Consider the following 20,500-nt stretch of genomic DNA (forward strand, 5'->3'; position numbering starts at 1 on the left):
GTTACAGTTAGAGCTGCAGTATTTCTGGTCAGGTGATCTCTTCCTGTTACAGTTAAGAGCTGCAGTATCCCATGTCTTCCTTTGCTTCAATGTTTCCTCATGAGTAAACTTCGGGCAACTTCAGAAATTGAAGCACCACGAGTGCATTGGCGTAGGCGTTTTTTCATTGAAGCAGATAGAAGACACGGGGAAGCAGTTTGGGGAGAATAGTCACCCCAAAGAAGAGGTGATTAGTCACCTGGCTACTAAATCTCCCTGAATCGCCAGGTGTGCCCTAACCCTTAAGGATAGAATAGCTTCTAGTCAATTGAGGCAAGATAAGAAAAATAACTTTTTACATAGTTTGTCTAATTTTCTCCCTCAGAAAGTGAAAGGAATGTTCCCATGTGGAAATTGTTCAAAATGTAATTGGGTAAAAATAGGGGGACTTTTTATATCATATATATAACGTCAGACTAGAGAGGGCAGGGGTATATAGTGTATAGGAGTGTCAGACTAGAGGAGGGCAGGGGTATATAGTGTATAGGAATGTCAGACTAGAGGAGGGCAGGGGTATATAGTGTATAGGAATGTCAGACTAGAGGAGGGCAGGGGTATATAGTGTATAGTAATGTCAGACTAGAGGAGGGCAGGGGTATATAGTGTATAGGAATGTCAGACTAGAGGAGGGCAGGGGTATATAGTGTATAGGAATGTCAGACTAGAGGAGGGCAGGGGTATATAGTGTATAGGAATGTCAGACTAGAGGAGGGCAGGGGTATATAGTGTATAGGAATGTCAGACTAGAGGAGGGCAGGGGTATATAGTGTATAGGAATGTCAGACTAGAGGAGGGCAGGGGTATATAGTGTATAGGAATGTCAGACAAGAGGAGGGCAGGCGTATATAGTGTATAGGAATGTCAGACTAGAGGAGGGCAGGGGTATATTGTGTATAGGAATGTCAGACTAGAGGAGGGCAGGGGTATATTGTGTATAGGAATGTCAGACTAGAGGAGGGCAGGGGTATATAGTGTATAGGAATGTCAGACTGGAGGAGGGCAGGGGTATATAGTGTATAGGAATGTCAGACTAGAGGAGGGCAGGGGTATATAGTGTATAGGGAAGGAATGTCAGACTAGAGGAGGGCAGGGGTATATAGTGTATAGGGAAGGAATGTCAGACTATATATCATTATACTGTGGGAGCAGCAGGAGAGCCGGGGCTGCAATTTGCTAAAATTAGTCTGATCTGTATAACAACACTGAGCTCCTGCCGACCTCTGACTCTCTCCTTATACTCACTGCACTAAGTACTATCAACATCTCTGTAATTCTACTGCTTGTACTGCAATGGGACTGTAACCCACCAACAAAATGGCAGCACCCCCACCTTATAGAGTCTGATACTAAAGCTGTGGGCTGATCCCAAACTGGCCAATAGCATTAAGAAAGGAAGTGGCTCCCCCAGGAGTGGATTATACATTCCCAGTCTCCTCCCAATACACATCCCTCACAGAGCCGAGATTTAACCCTTTCCCTGCCAGCCGTTTTGTCCTAGATGCGAACATCTACTGCCAAGCAGTTTTTAGATATTTTGCACTCTTTCACTTTAAGGGCCTTTCCTGGGGTGGTCTTTTAGTTAACCCAGGAAAACAATATATTGTTTTTTTCAGGACAACCTGAACTTTCACAATATGCAAGAATTTTGGTGTAATTCTACTTCTCTAAAAAAATATTGGATTCTAAGTGTCAAATAAAATGAAAAAAATCATGTTGCACGAAGAACAATCACATATATCAGAAACATCATTCATTTTACGTACGAGAACACAGCTGATTTAGAAAGGTCTATGTCTCCTGAACGCGACAATACCAAATATATATAGTTTTATGGAGATTTCTCACTTGTATAGCTCAAAATCTACAAGCAGTACACAACCAAATTTCCAAAGCAACACTCCCCAAACGGCATACTTTTGATTTCAAGGCCAAACATTCAACTAACAGTAGGTTTACCCAAGAAAACTACCCATTACTAGAAAGAACAGATTCTGGTGAATCAAAAATGGGTAGAAATATCTTTGTACTCCAAACCACCAAGTTGCAATTGTTTCCTAAAGTTATAGTGTTTTATAGAAATTGGTGAATTTTTTGAAAAATGACCTCAAAGCTTCCACTCTACAGCAACATATCTCCCACACATCATTAGGTATCAATGTAAAACACCCCAAATATAAAATCCTGGGTCCACTGAACAGTTTGATGCCCAATATGAATAGATGTACCCAAGCACGTGGCATAGGAGGCCCCAAAAGGAAGACCCCCCGTTTGTTCTGTAATTTCAGATACTGCAAAATCAACACATTTACATCGTTTTGGGGGGCGGCAAAGGTAGAAAACAGTACGTTCACCCCAGAAAACCATATATTTTCGGAAAGTACACATTCCCCTGAATCTAAATTGGGTATGCATGTCTTTGTACTCCAAAGTACCAAGCCGCAAATCATTCCTAAATTTGGTGATTTAGGTGACATTTCCAAAAATCACCTCAAAATATCTACTCTGCAGCATCGTATTACCCACATACTTTTAGGTATCAAGACAAATCACCCCAAATATGAAAGCCTAGGGTCCTCTGAACAGTTTGATGCCCAATATGTATAGGTGTACCCAAGCATGTGGCATATAGGGGCCCTAAAACGAAGACCCCCATATAGTCTGACATTTCAGGTACTGCAAAATCAACACATTTACATTGTTTTGGGGGGGCAAAAGTAGAAAACAGTAAGTTCACCCCAGAAAACCATATATTTTCGGAAAGTACACATTCCCACGAATTCAAATTGGGTATGCATGTCTTTCTACGCCAAAGTACCAAGCCGCAAATCATTCCTAAATTTGGTGATTTTGGTGACATTTCCAAAAATCACCTCAAAATATCTACCCTGCAGCATCGTATTACCCACATACTTTTAGGTATCAAGAGAAATCACCCCAAATATGAAAGCCTAGGGTCCTCTGAACAGTTTGATGCCCAATATGTATAGGTGTACCCAAGCACGTGGCATACAGGGGCCACAAAAAGGAAGACCCCCATATAGTCTGTCATTTCAGGTACTGCAAAATCAACACATTTACATCGTTAGGGGGGGGGGGCAAAAGTAGAAAACAGTAAGTTCACCCCAGAAAACCATATATTTTCGGAAAGTACACATTCCAACGAATCCAAATTGGGTATGCATGTCTTTCTACGCCAAAGTACCAAGCCGCAAACCATTCCTAAATTTGGTGCTTTAGGTGACATTTCCAAAAATCACCTCAAAATATCTACCCTGCAGCATCGTATTACCCACATACTTTTAGGTATCAAGACAAATCACCCCAAATATGAAAGCCTAGGGTCCTCTGAACAGTTTGATGCCCGTTATGTATAGGTGTACCCAAGCACGTGGCATACAGGGGCCCCAAAAGGAAGACCCCCATATAGTCTGTCATTTCAGGTACTGCAAAATCAACACATTTACATCGATTTGGGGGGGGCAAAAGTAGAAAACAGTAAGTTCACCCCAGAAAACCATATATTTTCGGAAAGTACACATTCCAACGAATCCAAATTGGGTATGCATGTCTTTCTACGCCAAAGTACCAAGCCGCAAATCATTCCTAAATTTGGTGATTTAGGTGACATTTCCAAAAATCACCTCAAAATATCTACCCTGCAGCATCGTATTACACACATACTTTTAGGTATCAAGACAAATCACCCCAAATATGAAAGCCTAGGGTCCTCTGAACAGTTTGATGCCCGATATGTATAGGTGTACCCAAGCACGTGGCATACAGGGGCCCCAAAAGGAAGACCCCCATATAGTCTGTCATTTCAGGTACTGCAAAATCAACACATTTACATCGATTTGGGGGGGGCAAAAGTAGAAAACAGTAAGTTCACCCCAGAAAACCATATATTTTCGGAAAGTACACATTCCAACGAATCCAAATTGGGTATGCATGTCTTTCTACGCCAAAGTACCAAGCCGCAAATCATTCCTAAATTTGGTGATTTAGGTGACATTTCCAAAAATCACCTCAAAATATCTACCCTGCAGCATCGTATTACACACATACTTTTAGGTATCAAGAGAAATCACCCCAAATATGAAAGCCTAGGGTCCTCTGAACAGTTTGATGCCCAATATGTATAGGTGTACCCAAGCATGTGGCATATAGGGGCCCTAAAATGAAGACCCCCATATAGTCTGTCATTTCAGGTACTGCAAAATCAACACATTTACATCGATTTGGGGGGGGCAAAAGTAGAAAACAGTAAGTTCACCCCAGAAAACCATATATTTTCGGAAAGTACACATTCCAACGAATCCAAATTGGGTATGCATGTCTTTCTACGCCAAAGTACCAAGCCGCAAATCATTCCTAAATTTGGTGATTTAGGTGACATTTCCAAAAATCACCTCAAAATATCTACTCTGCAGCATCGTATTACCCACATACTTTTAGGTATCAAGAGAAATCATCCCAAATATGAAAGCCTAGGGTCCTCTGAACAGTTTGATGCCCAATATGTATAGGTGTACCCAAGCACGTGGAATATAGGGGCCCTAAAAGGAAGACCCCCCCCTTGTATGTTCTGTCATTTCAGGTACTGCAAAATCAACACATTTACATCGTTTTGGGGGGGGCAAAGGTAGCAAAAAGTAAGTTCACCCCAGAAAACCATATATTTTCGGAAAGTACACATTCCCACGAATCTAAATTGGGTATGCATGTCTTTCTACTACAAAGTACCAAGCCGCAAACCATTCCTAAATTTGGTGATTTTGGGGACATTTCCAAAAATGACTTCAAAATTTCGACCCTGCAGCATCGTATTACCCACATACTTTTAGGTATCAAGACAAATCACCCCAAATATGAAAGCCTGGGGTCCTCTGAACAGTTTGATGCCCAATATGTATAGGTGTACCCAAGCACGTGGCGTATAGGGGCCCCAAAACGAAGACCCCCATATGGTCTGTCATTTCAGGTACTGCAAAATCAACACATTTACATTGTTTTGAGGGGGGCAAATGTAGAAAAAAGTAAGTTCACCCCAGAAAACCATATATTTTCGGAAAGTACACATTCCCACGGATCTAAATTGGGTATGCATGTCTTTGTACTCCAAAGTACCAAGCCGCAAACCATTCCTAAATTTGGTGATTTTGGGGACATTTCCAAAAATGACTTCAAAATTTCGACCCTGCAGCATCGTATTACCCACATACTTTTAGGTATCAAGACAAATCACCCCAAATATGAAAGCCTGGGGTCCTCTGAACAGTTTGATGCCCAATATGTATAGGTGTACCCAAGCACGTGGCGTATAGGGGCCCCAAAACGAAGACCCCCATATGGTCTGTCATTTCAGGTACTGCAAAATCAACACATTTACATTGTTTTGAGGGGGGCAAATGTAGAAAAAAGTAAGTTCACCCCAGAAAACCATATATTTTCGGAAAGTACACATTCCCACGGATCTAAATTGGGTATGCATGTCTTTGTACTCCAAAGTACCAAGCCGCAAACCATTCCTAAATTTGGTGATTTTGGGGACATTTCCAAAAATGACTTCAAAATTTCGACCCTGCAGCATTGTATTACCCACATACTTTTAGGTATCAAGACAAATCACCCCAAATATGAAAGCCTGGGGTCCTCTGAACAGTTTGATGCCCAATATGTATAGGTGTACCCAAGCACGTGGCGTATAGGGGCCCCAAAACAAAGACCCCCATATGGTCTGTCATTTCAGGTACTGCAAAATCAACACATTTACATTGTTTTGGGGGGGGCAAAGGTAGAAAAAAGTGCGTTCACCCCATAAAACCATATATTTTTGGAAAGTACACATTCCTGCGAATCCAAATTGGGTATGCATGTCTTTGTACTCCAAAGTACCAAGTCGCAAGCCTTTCCTAAATTTGGCGATAAAAGCAACTGTTTTTACATTTCTGAAAATCGCCTAAAAATATTGCAATTGGCCGCATTTATCTCACCCAATTTCTTACATACAATTGTAAAACACCATAAATATTGATGCCAAGGGTCTACTGAACAGTTTGATGCCCAATATGCATAGATATACCAAGGCAGCTGGCATGTGCGGACCCCAAATAAAAATAGTGAATATGAGTTTTCTCCGCTGCCGATTCGCCTTCTGTGAACATAGACCCTTGACTTCATATTATTTGCCTCAAGACCCTCCTAACAGCAATGACCCCCCAAAACCATACATTTTTGGAAAGTACACATTCTGCCGATTCCAACAAAGATAACGACGTCTTTCTACACGAAACTACCAAACTGCAAAGCTTTTCTAAACATATAGGTTTTTACAACATTTCTGAAAATCGCCTAAAAATGTTGCAGTTTGCCGCATTTATCGGACACAATGTTTACGTACAAAGAAAAATCTCTCTAAATATGGACGTCAGAGGTCTAATAAATAGTTTGATGCCCAATATGTATAGATTTACCAAAGTATGTGTTGTGTATGGACCGCAAATGAAAAACGTGCCTATGAATTTTCACGCTAGCCAACTAAGCTGCAGAAAAGAGAACCCTAACTGTACGTTATGTGCCGTAAGACCCCCAAACTGTAAAAAGACCCCCAGAAACCCATATATTTTTGGAAAGCACATATTTTGGCGGATCAAACTAAGTAAAATCTATCTTTCTATACCAAAGCACCAAACAGCAAAACGATACTAAAGATACATAGGGAACAATAATGCAGGGATAAAATTGCAATAAAACCACAAAAATAGCGTAAATCAATGAAATAACAAAATAACTGTTCTGACAGCGTAATTAGTGGCCGAAATCGATTATCCAATAGTCACGCTGCCAAAATAACACGTTTTTAGGCAAAAAAAACAAAAGATAACAGTATAATGAATTCGTAAAAAAAAAAAAAAACACCTGTTTGTGTATACATATTTGTGCACTAATAAAAGTTATCTGAGTGTGCAAATACATGTAAATAAGTGTAAATAAGTGTAAATAACTGTACAAAAGGGACCAAGTGTGCTAAAATTAAAAAAAAAAAATTTAAAAAAATTCCAATCTTTACTAAAATGCATAAATGTACTGTAAGTATGTGTAGGTGCAGGTAAGTGTGTAAAAAAACGTGCACTTACCGTTTTTGGAGCAGGAGAATCGCTGTCTTCTTCGGAGGAGTCCTGGCAGCGTGTCTGCAGAGTTGCTGCGCAGCAGGAAGTGCGTGGGCGGCTCTGCAGGCAGGAAGAAGGTGAGTGTAGTAGCAGACGCTCCATGCGATGCGTCTGCTACTTTGAAGTCGGATCTGCGACAATCGAGTCGCAGATCCGACTTGACAGCCCCCCAGCCTCGTTGCCTAGGGGGCTGTCTTCTCTCCCCACTCTCTGCGGAGGCGGCAAAAGCCGCCGAAGCAGAGAGAACGCTCAGCTGCCAAAGAACGTACAATGTACGTTCTTGGCAGCCTGAGCATTTGCCTGCCAGCACGTACACCGTACGTGCTTGGCAGGCAAAGGGTTAAAGGGACTCACTGGGAACTGTGTCCTGCAACTCCCTTCTCCTGTGTCCCCGACATTCCCATCCCCCCCCCCCCCCCCGCACTCACATCTCCAGCCTCATCTACTGGGTAAGTCATTTTCCCTCCTCCTCCTCCTCCTCCTCCTCCTGTACTGTCTGTGGGACTGGGGCTTAATCCTGCTGCAGGGACTGATAGAGAGGGGAGACTGGGGGTTAATCCTGCTGCAGGGACTGATAGAGAGGGGAGACTGGGGTTAATCCTGCTGCAGGGACTGATAGAGAGGGGAGACTGGGGCTTAATCCTGCTGCAGGGACTGATAGAGAGGGGGAGACTGGGGGTTAATCCTGCTGCAGGGACTGATAGAGAGGGGAGACTGGGGGTTAATCCTGCTGCAGGGACTGATAGAGAGGGGAGACTGGGGTTAATCCTGCTGCAGGGACTGATAGAGAGGGGAGACTGGGGGTTAATCCTGCTGCAGGGACTGATAGAGAGGGGAGACTGGGGGTTAATCCTGCTGCAGGGACTGATAGAGAGGGGAGACTGGGGGTTAATCCTGCTGCAGGGACTGATAGAGAGGGGAGACTGGGGTTAATCCTGCTGCAGGGACTGATAGAGAGGGGAGACTGGGGTTAATCCTGCTGCAGGGACTGATAGAGAGGGGAGACTGGGGGTTAATCCTGCTGCAGGGACTGATAGAGAGGGGAGAGTGGGGGTTAATCCTGCTGCAGGGACTGATAGAGAGGGGAGGACTGGGGGTTAATCCTGCTGCAGGGACTGATAGAGAGGGGAGACTGGGGGTTAATCCTGCTGCAGGGACTGATAGAGAGGGGAGACTGGGGGTTAATCCTGCTGCAGGGACTGATAGAGAGGGGAGACTGGGGGTTAATGCTGCTGTAGAGAATGACCAGTACATACAGACACTGCACTTGCTGTTGGTATAATTATTATTGTGAGGGGTGTGAGTCCTGTGAATCCCCAGAATTGTCAGGCTATTACACGGCCACCTAAGCAGGTCCTTCAGCATGAATGACTTCACTGTGCAAATTGGCCAATTAGGGAGCCTTAAGCAGCAGCACTTTCAATTCAGTGTAAAAGCTGAAGCTCCCCCTGATTGGCCAGTTTGTAGACTGAAGTAGTTTGTGGCCAATGAGATTTATTTTCTCATCCCTTGTGGCTCCTGTGTCTCCCGTGTAAGCCCTCCCCCTCCTGCACAGAACACGAGGCTAATGCAGAGGAAAGGAATGAGCTGAGAGCAGCGGAACTGCAACTTCTTACTGACCTGCTGCTTCCCCTGTAAGTTTCTCTAACTCCTCATATTTTACTTAGTCACATGGGAATCACAATGGGAATCTGGGGCTGTTATACGTGGAATTTCCACTTTATTCTTTTCCTATGACTTCTGGGCTATTATATATATGTTATTGCTTATGTGCCATCCTGCTGGCAGTTCTGGGCTTTTATACACACAATTGCCTCTACATTCATTAATATATTCACCAGGGTGTGAAATGGGGAGTGGTTAGTGGCAATGTGGGCGTGGTCTAAATTGTTGCCCCGTATTCTCCCCTGTCCCCCGATTCCTCTCTGAAAATCTGGTCACTTTTTGCTCAAGTGTGTCCATATAGTGTTAAGACTTTACTTCACTTGTTCTATAAAGAAGATTTGTGTATATTTATTTATAGACATAAACATACCCATCAACTGTCCTGTTTTTGAGTGGGACATGATGGTATTTTTAGTAGTACCATTTTGACCTCGTGTAAGACAAAACTCAGTAAAGGAAAACCTTTAGTAATAGTCAGGCAATTTATTCATACATAATACAACATAACAGTTGTGTCTGGGTAAGCTGTTGGAGTAACACACAGAATGTCAGCCAAGGACTTACCAAAGACCCACCTCTTGGTCCAGGCGTTATATAACTTTCAGAAGGCATTTACAGTAATTGTGACAAGGGGTTCACGGAAATACCATACATGGTCTGGAGAGGAGACTTACTGGCATATATTTATACATTCCTGGAAGATGTGCAGTTTTGCAACATAAGAGATTTCTGGTTCCAACTGTCCACAGTCTCGCAATCAGCTATTGGCTAAACATAGCCATTGTGGTACAGACAACTATTGAGCAACACTGCAAAAAGGGCATAAGAGACATGCTGACACTATGCTGACACTCTGGAATTTAAGTAACAGAGTGGAGATCATTTATTTGTATGGCCTAGTATAAGCTATATGAGTGACCATTGTCCACAGTAGCCCATTAGCCCTTATAGTCCATCCTGCCTTGGGCCCTATAGCGTTATGGTGTCATAGAGGGCGGGGGTGACAACTATCAACCCTCTGGCACTAGCCATTCGTCCGTCTTAGGATTTAGACCATTCCAGATATAATTTTCAATGACAGACAGTCCCGCTTTTGACAGCTCCACCCGCAGTTCTGCGTTAGTACTGGAAAGTCCCGATTTCTCTGCACTGAACAGCCAAAAGAGATACAATGTTTCTAACTTAATTGGCTCTTGGCAGAGAGTCCAGAATAGATACTTGATACATTTGTAACAGTTTTGTCCCTTGGGAAAAGTTGGACTCACAGCTTAAAGGGCAATTCACCTTCATTAGTAAAACTGTAATAAAACATAAAAACTACAGAAATTTATTCAACGTTCGTAACCTGGCAAATTTTGTAAAATGGGCGTGGTAATTAGGGAGCAGGGCTGCAAAATGGGCGTTTTCAAAAAATCTTTTTGCCCCTCTTTCCATTTCCAAAATATTGGGAGGTCTGTACAAATCACCAGAGACTGACAGCGCTGCTCCTTCTTACTGTAAAGTCAGTCCCTCGATCACATCAGACATTTTAGTATGAGGCCCAGCTGGAGAGTATTGATATTATTTAGTTGTGTACATGCTCTGTGCTGCTGTCACTTACTGAGCTTAGGGAGCCACTCACAATATACAGTACACATAGAATAGAAATGTCACAATATAAGGCTGATTAGTAATTAATACACATAATTACTACATGGCAGCACAGAAACCAGTGCAATTAGCATCAGAATTGAATAATCAGCAAACCTGTAGCATCAGCTTATATTACAGCCAGGGAAGCTCATTTTCTGCTGGATAATTAGTGACGAGCCCTAAGCTTAGCTTCTCAACAGCCAATCAGAGCCCACTGAGCATGTGAGTGTCACAGACACTTTCCAAGATGGTGACCCCCTGTGACAAGTTTGAAGTCCTGGATCATTGCTGCTATTGACAAGCTCAAACTTTAGCCTCGTGCAATAAGTTCACTATATAAAATAGGACATTTTTAGCCACCCACATTCATTTTTAAGCTTTAGTTCTCATTTAAAAAGACAAATACAATTTCTAATTAATTATATATTAAATGTAAGTATAGTATAACTAATATGCCCATTCTAAGCTCAGACACCTGTGACTGCCCTTTCCAAAATGATTGCACAACATAAGTATAACCCTAATTTGGTTACTGTCTCTTTAAATATCAAGTAAAGTTGCTGTACCGTGTTAGCCAGTAAAAATGTTACAGGGAAACCCTTTTGAAATAAAAAATAACCAAAGGGGTAAAAAGGTGATCCCTTTATTGGCGAACTAATATAATCATAACTAATATAATCATAACAAGCTTTCAGAACATTTTAGTTCCTTTCTCAAGATGATTACACTGAAGCTGTGCTGTTCTCTGCTATATAAATATATATATATATACAACATTCAGCTCATAGGTCACATGACCAACAAAAAGGAATATCAGTCTATGTGTGAGGTGTAAAGTCATTACGAGGGGATTTGTAAGAGACAAGCAGATAAGGTACAAGAAAATGTGGGTCAAAGAGGCTGAGTATAAATTAGGGCTGAATTACTGGAGTGTAGAATGAAAGGAATTCCATATGATCTTAGTCCAGATCCAGACATGTTGCTATTTGTGACCTGGTTCAGTCCTTTTTTAGTCCATATAATTAGCCAGAAATCCAAGGCCCACGTTTAGTCCCTTCCCCAGAGAATTGAACGTTTGCATTAATTTATATTCCCACACTTCTATCATTGTCTGTTTTAAAGTTGCCCTTAAGAACCTCAAGAACAGTTGTAGTGACCATGGACACTGTATTCCTTTAATGTGCCCAGAATTGGTATTTTGTCTGAAGTCAAGGTGTGTGGGCAGGTTTTTTTATTGTTTTTTGCCACAGGGATATGTTCCATTTTTGGTGGGGTGCAATAAGGCACTTGTTGTTATCAGTGACTTTAGGTTGGGAGTCTGAATGCTGCGAGTGGTGGGTCTGGGAATATACTTTTCAGTCTCTCGTCCTTATGAAGTGGACCTTGTAGATCTCTGGATATTTTTCTGAGGGTCCTTAGTTGTGGATTGTATGTGACCACTAGGGGAACCCGATTTATTTCAGGTTTTTGTTTATACTGTAAAAGGTGACTTCTGGGAATCTTGGTGGCTCTATGAATTTATTGATGTACAATGATGGGGTTGTAGCCCCTGTTGATGAAGTCTGGTTTGAATGTTTTGAGGTGATGGTTCCTTTCAGCAGTGTCTGAACATATACGATTATATTCTAAAGCCTGGCTGTAGATATATATATTGGTTTGAATAGTATTATCCCTGATGTGGTTGATTGTGTCCAGAAGATGGATGTGAGTGGGGGAGTAGCTCATTTTCAAATTCATTGTTGGATGAAAGTCTTGAAACTGTTTGTGAAACTGAATAAGTTCTTGTTCAGTATTTGTCCAGATTATGAATATGTCGTCTATATAGCGGAGGTATGTCAAAGGCTTGGTGTTGCAAGTGGAGAGAAAGTCCTCTTCTAGTTTTGCCATGAAGAGGTTGGCATATTGGGGTGCAAAGCCTGTACCCATACTGGTTCCCATCCATTGTAGAAATACTTCCTGGCATTTTGTTGCCAAAATGGTGCCCTCTGGAAGTGGTCCTATGCCTGCAAGTTTGTTTAGCAGATCAGTTGTATCTTGTAAATAGCTTGTTGTGCCCTCTACAATAGGTTTTAAGATCTGCTCAACCCATCCTGATATGCCTTCTGTCAGTGCCAATCCCAGATACTATAGGTCGTCCAGGGTTACCTTCTTTGTGGATTTTAGGAAACATATAGAAGGTGCCTGTTTTGGGATTCTCTGGTTCCAAATATACCAGATGCGATTGTGTGGCTGGTAGTGTCTTAAGTTCTTTAGTTCTTTCCTATAAGCAATTGTGGGGTCAGTATCTAGTTTAGTATAGTGATTGGAGTTTGATGGCTGTATGTGGGCCTCTGTGATGTAGTCCAAAGTGTTCATAATGACCACTGCACCCCCTTTATCGGCTGGTTTGATGATGATGATGATGACCTTGTTGTTCTTGAGGCATTTAATGGCATTCCTTTCTTGGCCACTCAGATTGTGCTTCTGTTTCTTCTGCTTGGCCAGGATAGTTGATTTAACCCTTTCTCTAAATGAGTTTATGATCTAGTTTGGCATTCATGTCCACTTGACTTTCTTTTTTCTATATTGTTCCTGTTGTTTGGAGGTGTCAGACTCACTGTATGGCCTGTCATGAAAAAATTCCTTAAGGTGCAGTTTCCTAAAAAAATTTTTTTTGCTGAGTTCAGTTTTATCCATTGCTTTTGTAGGGCAGTATGTTGGCCCCTTTGAAAGTACTTTAATTTCCTCTTTAGTAGGAGAGTAGTCCGATAAGTTTATTACACAGCGTTTTTGTGCGTAAGTTGGATCTGCAGAGCGGTCACTTTGAAATTTAAGCCTTTGCTGTTTTTTCTTTTTCTTAGTTACCAGCAGTGTTTGTAGTTTTCTGTAGTGTAGTTGTAGTCAGGGCCGCCATCAGGGGGGGACAGGGGGGACTGTTGTCCCGGGCCCGGATGTTTTGGGGAGTTAAGGGGGCCCGGCCGTGCTGCACTTACTTGCATTTACTTGCACAGCCGGTCCCCTGCATCCGAGCTCCGATGACTTCTTCTTGTGTTCTGATTTGCCAGGGAAATGTAAGTCCCGGTAAAGCCACATGCGGATTGGTTGGGAGAAGGTTGAACCTCCCCTCTACTTTATCCAATAACCATGCGCCTTTACTGGGACTTACATTTCACTGGCGAATCAGAGCACAAGAAACTGAAGATACCGGCGTCTGAACTCCCTGGCTAAGGTACGTGCAGTTTTGTTTTTTCTTTTAACTTGTGGGAGCCCTGACCAATTGTTTTTTTAAATGTGTGGGGGCCCTTTGCAATTTTTTTTTAAGATGTGTGGGGGCCCTGGCTAATAGTTTTTTTAAACAAAATGTGGGGGGGCCCTGGCTAATTGGTTTTTTTTTTAAGATGCGTGGGGGCCCTGGCTAATTGTTTTTTTTTTTTTTGTAAAAAATGTGTGGGGGCCCTGGCTAATTGTTTTTTTTTTTTTAAATGTATGGGGGCCCTTTGCTATTTTGTTTTTTGTTTTTTAAAGATGCGTGGGGGCCCTGGCTAATAGTTTTTTTTAAAAAAATGTGTGGGGGCCCTGGCTAATTGTTTTTTATTTTTTAAAGATGCGTGGGGGCCCTGGCTAATTGTTTTTTTTTATGTGTGGGGGCTATGGCTCATTGTTTTTTTTTTTTTTTAAATGTGTGGGGCCCTGGCCACCAATGTTTTTTTTTCTTTAACCACCACCTGACCACCAAAACTTGTAGGAGGGGTCTGGGCACCAAAGTTATTTTTTTAACTTGTAGGGGGGCACATCATGTTTTAATGCCTGTGTCTTGTGTGGCCTTCATACTGAGGGAGGGGTGGCCCCAGAAAATGTTGTTGTGTGGGGCCCCGTGATTTCTGATGGCAGCCCTGGTTGTAGTGCCTGGTTAATATACTCAGTGTCTGTTCCTGTAAAAAGATCTCTAAGGGAGGCAATTTCTTGCTGTATGATCCTTTTTTTGTTGTAAAGAAAACTTTGATGAGGTGGTTACGTAGTCTCTCGGAAGTCCTGGTGCAAAGTTGTTGACTAAAGTGGGTGTTGTAAGTACGTCTTACAGGGTTCCTTAGGGCAAGCCCTTTGGGAATGAGATTTTCCTTTTTGCAGGTTTTAAAGAAGAAGATGTCACAATCCAGATGAGCCAGTTTCTTTAGCAGGTTCTAGAGCCTCATTTTTTTTTTTTTTTGTACAAAATTTCAAAGAACAAACACTGATTTCCAGTGAAATCAATTATAAAAAAAAGAAAAGCTGTAAAAAAAAAAAAAAACGCTTTCATAATAAATGAAGTTATATTTTTCTTCAAGAAAATATACAAATGGTTTTCCCAAATAATTCAAATTTACTCTCTCATCTCTCCATCTTCCTCCTCTTCATTGACACCACTACACTCCAATAATACCGCCTTAATTTATACTCAGCCTATTTGACATTATCTTGTACCTTATCTGCTTGTCTCTTACAGATCCCCTCGTAATGACTTTACACCTCACACATAGACTGATATTCCTTTTTGTTGGTCATGTGACCTATGAGCTGAATGTTATATATATATATATATTTATATAACAGAGAACAGCACAGCTTCATTGTAATCAGCTTGAATAAGAAACTAAATGTTCTGAAAGCTTGTTATGATTATATTACTTAGCCAATAAAGGGATCACGTTTATACCACTTTAAATATCAATTAACCCTCTGCAAATCAGGGCCCTGATGCTCCATATTCACAGGGACAGTCTCAGAAAGCTAATACTTACTCCATCTAACAACTATAGGGTATTTAAGTTTATATAAGAAAAAGATCAAATCAATGGGCACCTGTAAAAGCTTCAAATATATTAACAAATATGTGGAAACGACACTTTCTAAGTAAAACATTTTTTAAGTACAAGATTTTAATGTTTCTTTTTGCAGAGATGCAGAAGATCCCAGAGCAGCATTAAGCAGCAGAGGTTCCAAGTAAGAGAATCCAGGGATTTCTGGGATTCCTTAGATCCAGCCAAGGAGCCGTTACAGGTGCAGGACATAGAATAAAGCAGAGACACCGTGTGACTCAGGAATAGGATATCAGGTCTCTCAGCAAACCAAATAGCAGCAGATCTTCTTGTCTGTCAGTTACAACAAGTCGTAAGACAAAAGAGGCCGAGGTGCAACTTTGTAGCACAATGGAATGTGAGCAGCAAGACAACAGTCTTACAGGACATCAGAAGGTTATCAAAGAAGAGAAACAAAGTAATGAAGAATATGGCAAAGTCTTCTCTTCAAATGGGAACCTTCTTATACATCACACAGAGGAGAAACCAGTTTCCTCTAATGAATGTGCCAATGGCTTTTCTACAAAGCAGAATCTCAAAATTCACCAGACAGTAAACACAGGGGGAAAACCATTTATGTGTACAAAATGCGGAAAATGCCTTTCTACAAAGCAAAAGCTCAATCTTCACCACATGACTCACACAGGGGAGAAACCATTCACATGCACAGAATGTGGCAAAGGATTTAGTATAAAGCAGAACCTCAAAATTCACCAAGCAGTTCACACAGGGGAGAAACCATTTATGTGTACAAAATGCGGAAAATGCCTTTCTACAAAGCAAAAGCTCAATCTTCACCACATGACTCACACAGGGGAGAAACCATTCACATGTACAGAATGTGGGAAAGGATTTTCTAGAAATGATTGTCTCAAAATTCACCAGACTATTCATACGGGGGAGAAACCTTTCACATGCACAGAATGTGGTAAAGGCTTTTCTATAAAGCAAACCCTCAAACTTCACTACATGACTCACACAGGGGAGAAACCCTTCACATGCACAGAATGCAACAAAGGCTTTTCTATAAAATGTGATCTCAAAATTCACCAGACAATGCACACAGGGGAGAAACCCTTCACATGCACAGAATGTAGTAAAGCATTTTCTACAAAGCACAAACTCAGTATTCACCAGAGAGTTCACACAGGAGAGAAACCATTCACATGCACAGAATGTGGCAAAGGATTTAGTATAAAGCAGAACCTCAAAATTCACCAAGCAGTTCACACAGGGGAGAAACCATTTATGTGTACAAAATGCGGAAAATGCCTTTCTACAAAGCAAAAGCTCAATCTTCACCACATGACTCACACAGGGAAGAAACCATTCACATGTACAGAATGTGGGAAAGGATTTTCTAGAAATGATCGTCTCAAAATTCACCAGACTATTCATACGGGGGAGAAACCTTTCACATGCACAGAATGTGGTAAAGGCTTTTCTATAAAGCAAACCCTCAAACTTCACTACATGACTCACACAGGGGAGAAACCCTTCACATGCACAGAATGCAACAAAGGCTTTTCTACAAAACATGATCTCGAAATTCACCAGACAATGCACACAGGTGAGAAACCCTTCACATGCACAGAATGCAACAAAGGCTTTTCTATAAAATGTGATCTCAAAATTCACCAGACAATGCACACAGGGGAGAAACCCTTCACATGCACAGAATGCAGTAAAGGATTTTCTACAAAGCACAAGCTCAGTATTCACCAGAGAGTTCACACAGGGGAGAAACCCTTTATGTGTACAAAATGTGGAAAAGGTCTTTCTTCAAAGCAGAAGCTCAATCTTCACCACATGACTCACACAGGGGAGAAACCATTCACATGTACAGAATGTGGGAAAGGATTTTCTAGAAATGATTATCTCAAAATTCACCAGACTATTCATACGGGGGAGAAACCTTTCACATGCACAGAATGTGGCAAAGGCTTTTCTAAAAAGCCAACCCTCAAACTTCACTACATGACTCACACAGGGGAGAAACCCTTCACATGCACAGAATGCAACAAAGGCTTTTCTACAAAACATGATCTCGAAATTCACCAGACAATGCACACAGGTGAGAAACCCTTCACATGCACAGAATGCAGTAAAGGATTTTCTACAAAGTACAAGCTCAGTATTCACCAGAGAGTTCACACAGGAGAGAAACCATTCACATGCACAGAATGCAGCAAAGGCTTTACTAGAAATGATCAGCTTCAAATTCACCAAACTGTTCATACGGGGGGAAAACCATTTAAATGCACAGAGTGCAGCAAAGGCTTTTCTAGAAAGGAGCTACTCAAAATTCACCAAACTGTTCATACGAGGGAGAAACCATTCACATGCACAGAATGTGGCAAAAGGTTTTCTATAAAGCAAACCCTGAAAAAGCACCAGATGACTCATACAGGGGAGAAACCCTTAATGTGTTATCCTAAACAATATTCAAGCATCCCTGAATAAATAGCTGTAATTCATTCTGGGTTATGTGTATCCTGCACTGCAGCTTTTGTTTTGAAACAATATATCAGAATTCTACTGTATGAGGTGCAGTTTGTTTACACAGGTAAAAAAAGACCCAATAATTATACAAAATACCTATTTTACATAGTTAAATTGGGTTGAAGTCCATCAAGTCCAACCCCTCCAAATGAAAACCCAGCCCCATACACACACCCCTCCCTACTGTCACATAAATGATATATCCCCATATCTATACTAACTATAGAGTTTAGTATCACAATAGCCTTTGTATTATGTCTGTCCAAGAAATCATCCAAGTCCCTCTTATAGTCATTAACTGAATCATCACCCGGCAGTGCATTCCCCAACCTCACTGTCCTCACTGTGATGAACCCCCTACTCTGTTCCTTTAAATGAAACTTCTTTTCCTCTAGTCTGAAGGGGAGGCCTCTGGTACGTGATTCTCTTTATGGGTAAAAAGGTCCCCTGCTATTTGTCTATAATGTCCTCTAATGTACTTGTAAAGTCTAATCATGTCCCCTCACAAGCGCCTTTTTTCCAGAGAAAACAACCCCAACCTTGTCAGTCTCCCCTCATAATTTAACTCTTCCCTCCCTCTAACCAGTTTAGTTGCACTCTCTCCAGCTCATTTATATCCCTCTTAAGGACTGGAGTCCAAAACTGCCCCCATACTCCAGATGAGGCCTCACCAGGGACCTATAAAGAGACACAATTATGTTTCATCCCTTGAGTTAATGCCCTTTTTTATACAAGAACTTTATTTGCTTTAGTAGCCACAGAATGACACTGCCCAGAATTAGACAACGTGTTATCTACAAAGACCCCAAGATCCTTCTCATTTAAGGAAACTCCCAACACACTGCCATTTAGTGTATAACTTGCATTTATATTATTTTTGCCAAAGTGCATAACCTGCATTTATCAACATTGAACCTCATTTTCCAGTTTGCTGCCCAGTTTTCCAGTTTAGACAAATCACTTTGCAAAGTGGCAGCACCCTGCATGGAACCTATAGTTCTGCACAATTTAGTCTCATCTGCAAAAATAGAAACAGTACTTTCATTGGCCACCTCCAGGTCATTAATAAACAAGTTGAAAAGCAAGGGATCTAGTACAGAGCCCTGCGGTACTCCACTAACAACACTGGTCCAATTAGAAAATGTTCCATTTACCACCACTCTTTTCCAGGTACAAATATTATGTTCCAGGCCAACATTCCTTCATTTAACCAGTAACCTTTTGTGTGGCACTGTATCAAATGCTTTAGCAAAGTCTAAGTAAATCACATCCACTGCCATCCCAGAATCGAGGTCTCTACTTACATTCTCATAAAAAGAAATGAAGTTATTCTGGCAAGATCTATTACACATAAAACCATGCTGGCACAAACTCATAGTATTATGATTTGCTATGAAGTCCAGTATCTTATCCTTTATTAACCCCTCGAAAAGCTTTCCTTCCACTGATGTTAGACTAACTGGCCTATAGTTCTGAGGCTGAGAACGGGATCCTTTTTTGAATTGAGGCACCACATTAGCAATTCACCAGTCTTTTTCGGGACTATGCCAGATCTCAATGAATCCTGAAAAATTAAGTAAAGAGGTTTGGCAATCACAGAGCTAAGCTCGCTAAGTACCCTGGGATGAATACCATCTGGCCCCGGACCTTTGTTAATCTTAACATGTTCTAGTCTCTTTTGAATTTCCTCATGTGTGAACCATGTATTATTAGTTGTATTACTGGAATTGGGACTATTAAGGAAACCTTCACTTATTGGTTCCTCATTTGTGTAGACAGATGAAAAATATGAGTTCAGAATCTGAGCTTTTATTTTGTTTTCATCAACCAGCTGACCCCCCTCTGATAGTAAGGGTCCCACCCCTTCCTGCTTCCTCTTTTTTACTATTAACATATTTAAAAAATAATTTTGGATTTTTTTACTGCTTGCTGCAATATCCTTTTCTATAGCAATATTAGCTTGCCTTATAGCTTCTTTGCATGATTTATTGGCCTCCTTGTACCTTATAAATGATTCGGCTGTACCAGCTAACTTGAAAGCCTTAAAATCAGGTCTTTTCTTACCCACCTCAACACCAACGCTTCTATTGAACCAAAAAGGTTTTTCTTTGCAACGATGTTCCTTGCTTACAAGTGGAATATACTGACAAGTATATTTATTAAGCAGCATTTTAAAGACTTCCCATTTTTGTTCTGTGTTTAACCCTGAGAAAAGCATTTCCCACTTAATATGTTGCAGAGATGCCCTTATACTGTCACAGTTTGCACGTCTGAAATGTAGTGTTTTAGTTGGTCCCTTATAGAATTGCTTCTGCAACAGAATCTCAAAGGAGACCATGTTATGATCACTATTCCCTAAATGCCCCTCACCCACACAAATGTTAGACATGAGTTCAGTATTATTAGTTATTACAAGGTCCAAAAGAGAGTTATTCCTAGTAGGTTGTTGAACGAGCTGGAATAAAAAGTTGTCATTCAGCATATTTACAAACCTACTCACTTTTTCTGTCTTAGCAACCCCATTACCCCAGTCAATGTCTGGATAATTGAAGTCACCCATAGCAACAACTTGACCCAGCTGTGAAGCCGCTTGTATCTGCAAGAGTAGCTGGGCTTCATACTCGACACTTATACCAGGTGGTTTATAACATACACCAATGATAATTCTCTTTGTTACCT

At 41.3% G+C, this 20,500-nt stretch overlaps 3 protein-coding genes across 10 annotated transcripts in view; 2 read left to right on the plus strand and 1 right to left on the minus strand.

Annotated features, from left to right (window-relative positions):
• The window catches only part of XB5897957.S (hypothetical LOC495453 S homeolog), a 658,286-nt gene that overhangs the window by 374,174 nt on the left and 263,612 nt on the right, over positions 1–20,500 (minus strand).
• Positions 1–20,500, plus strand: part of LOC108719569 (gastrula zinc finger protein XlCGF57.1) — a 135,159-nt gene that overhangs the window by 93,674 nt on the left and 20,985 nt on the right. The window lies entirely within an intron of this gene.
• Positions 7,624–17,885, plus strand: LOC108719541 (oocyte zinc finger protein XlCOF6-like). Of its 4 annotated transcripts, XM_041566885.1 has the most exons (4): positions 7,626–7,657; positions 8,745–8,842; positions 15,420–15,981; positions 16,150–17,885. In XM_041566885.1, exons 3-4 carry the CDS (start codon positions 15,671–15,673, stop codon positions 17,780–17,782), a joined length of 1,944 nt encoding a protein of 647 aa, XP_041422819.1. In that variant the 5' UTR covers positions 7,626–7,657; positions 8,745–8,842; positions 15,420–15,670; the 3' UTR covers positions 17,783–17,885. The 4 variants fall into 4 exon arrangements, with proteins under 4 accessions (XP_041422817.1, XP_041422818.1, XP_041422819.1 ...); XM_041566883.1 differs by having other exon boundaries at positions 7,624–7,657; positions 15,420–17,885; XM_041566884.1 differs by lacking the exon at positions 8,745–8,842 and having other exon boundaries at positions 7,624–7,657; positions 15,420–17,885.

This window comes from Xenopus laevis, chromosome 6L, assembly GCF_017654675.1.
Source record: "Xenopus laevis strain J_2021 chromosome 6L, Xenopus_laevis_v10.1, whole genome shotgun sequence".
In the NCBI taxonomy this organism is placed as follows: domain Eukaryota; kingdom Metazoa; phylum Chordata; class Amphibia; order Anura; family Pipidae; genus Xenopus; species Xenopus laevis.

Excerpts from the sequence above, each read along its gene's own strand:
- LOC108719541 (XM_041566883.1), top strand. The coding sequence starts at position 15,671 with ATGGAATGTGAGCAGCAAGACAACAGTCTTACAGGACATCAGAAGGTT.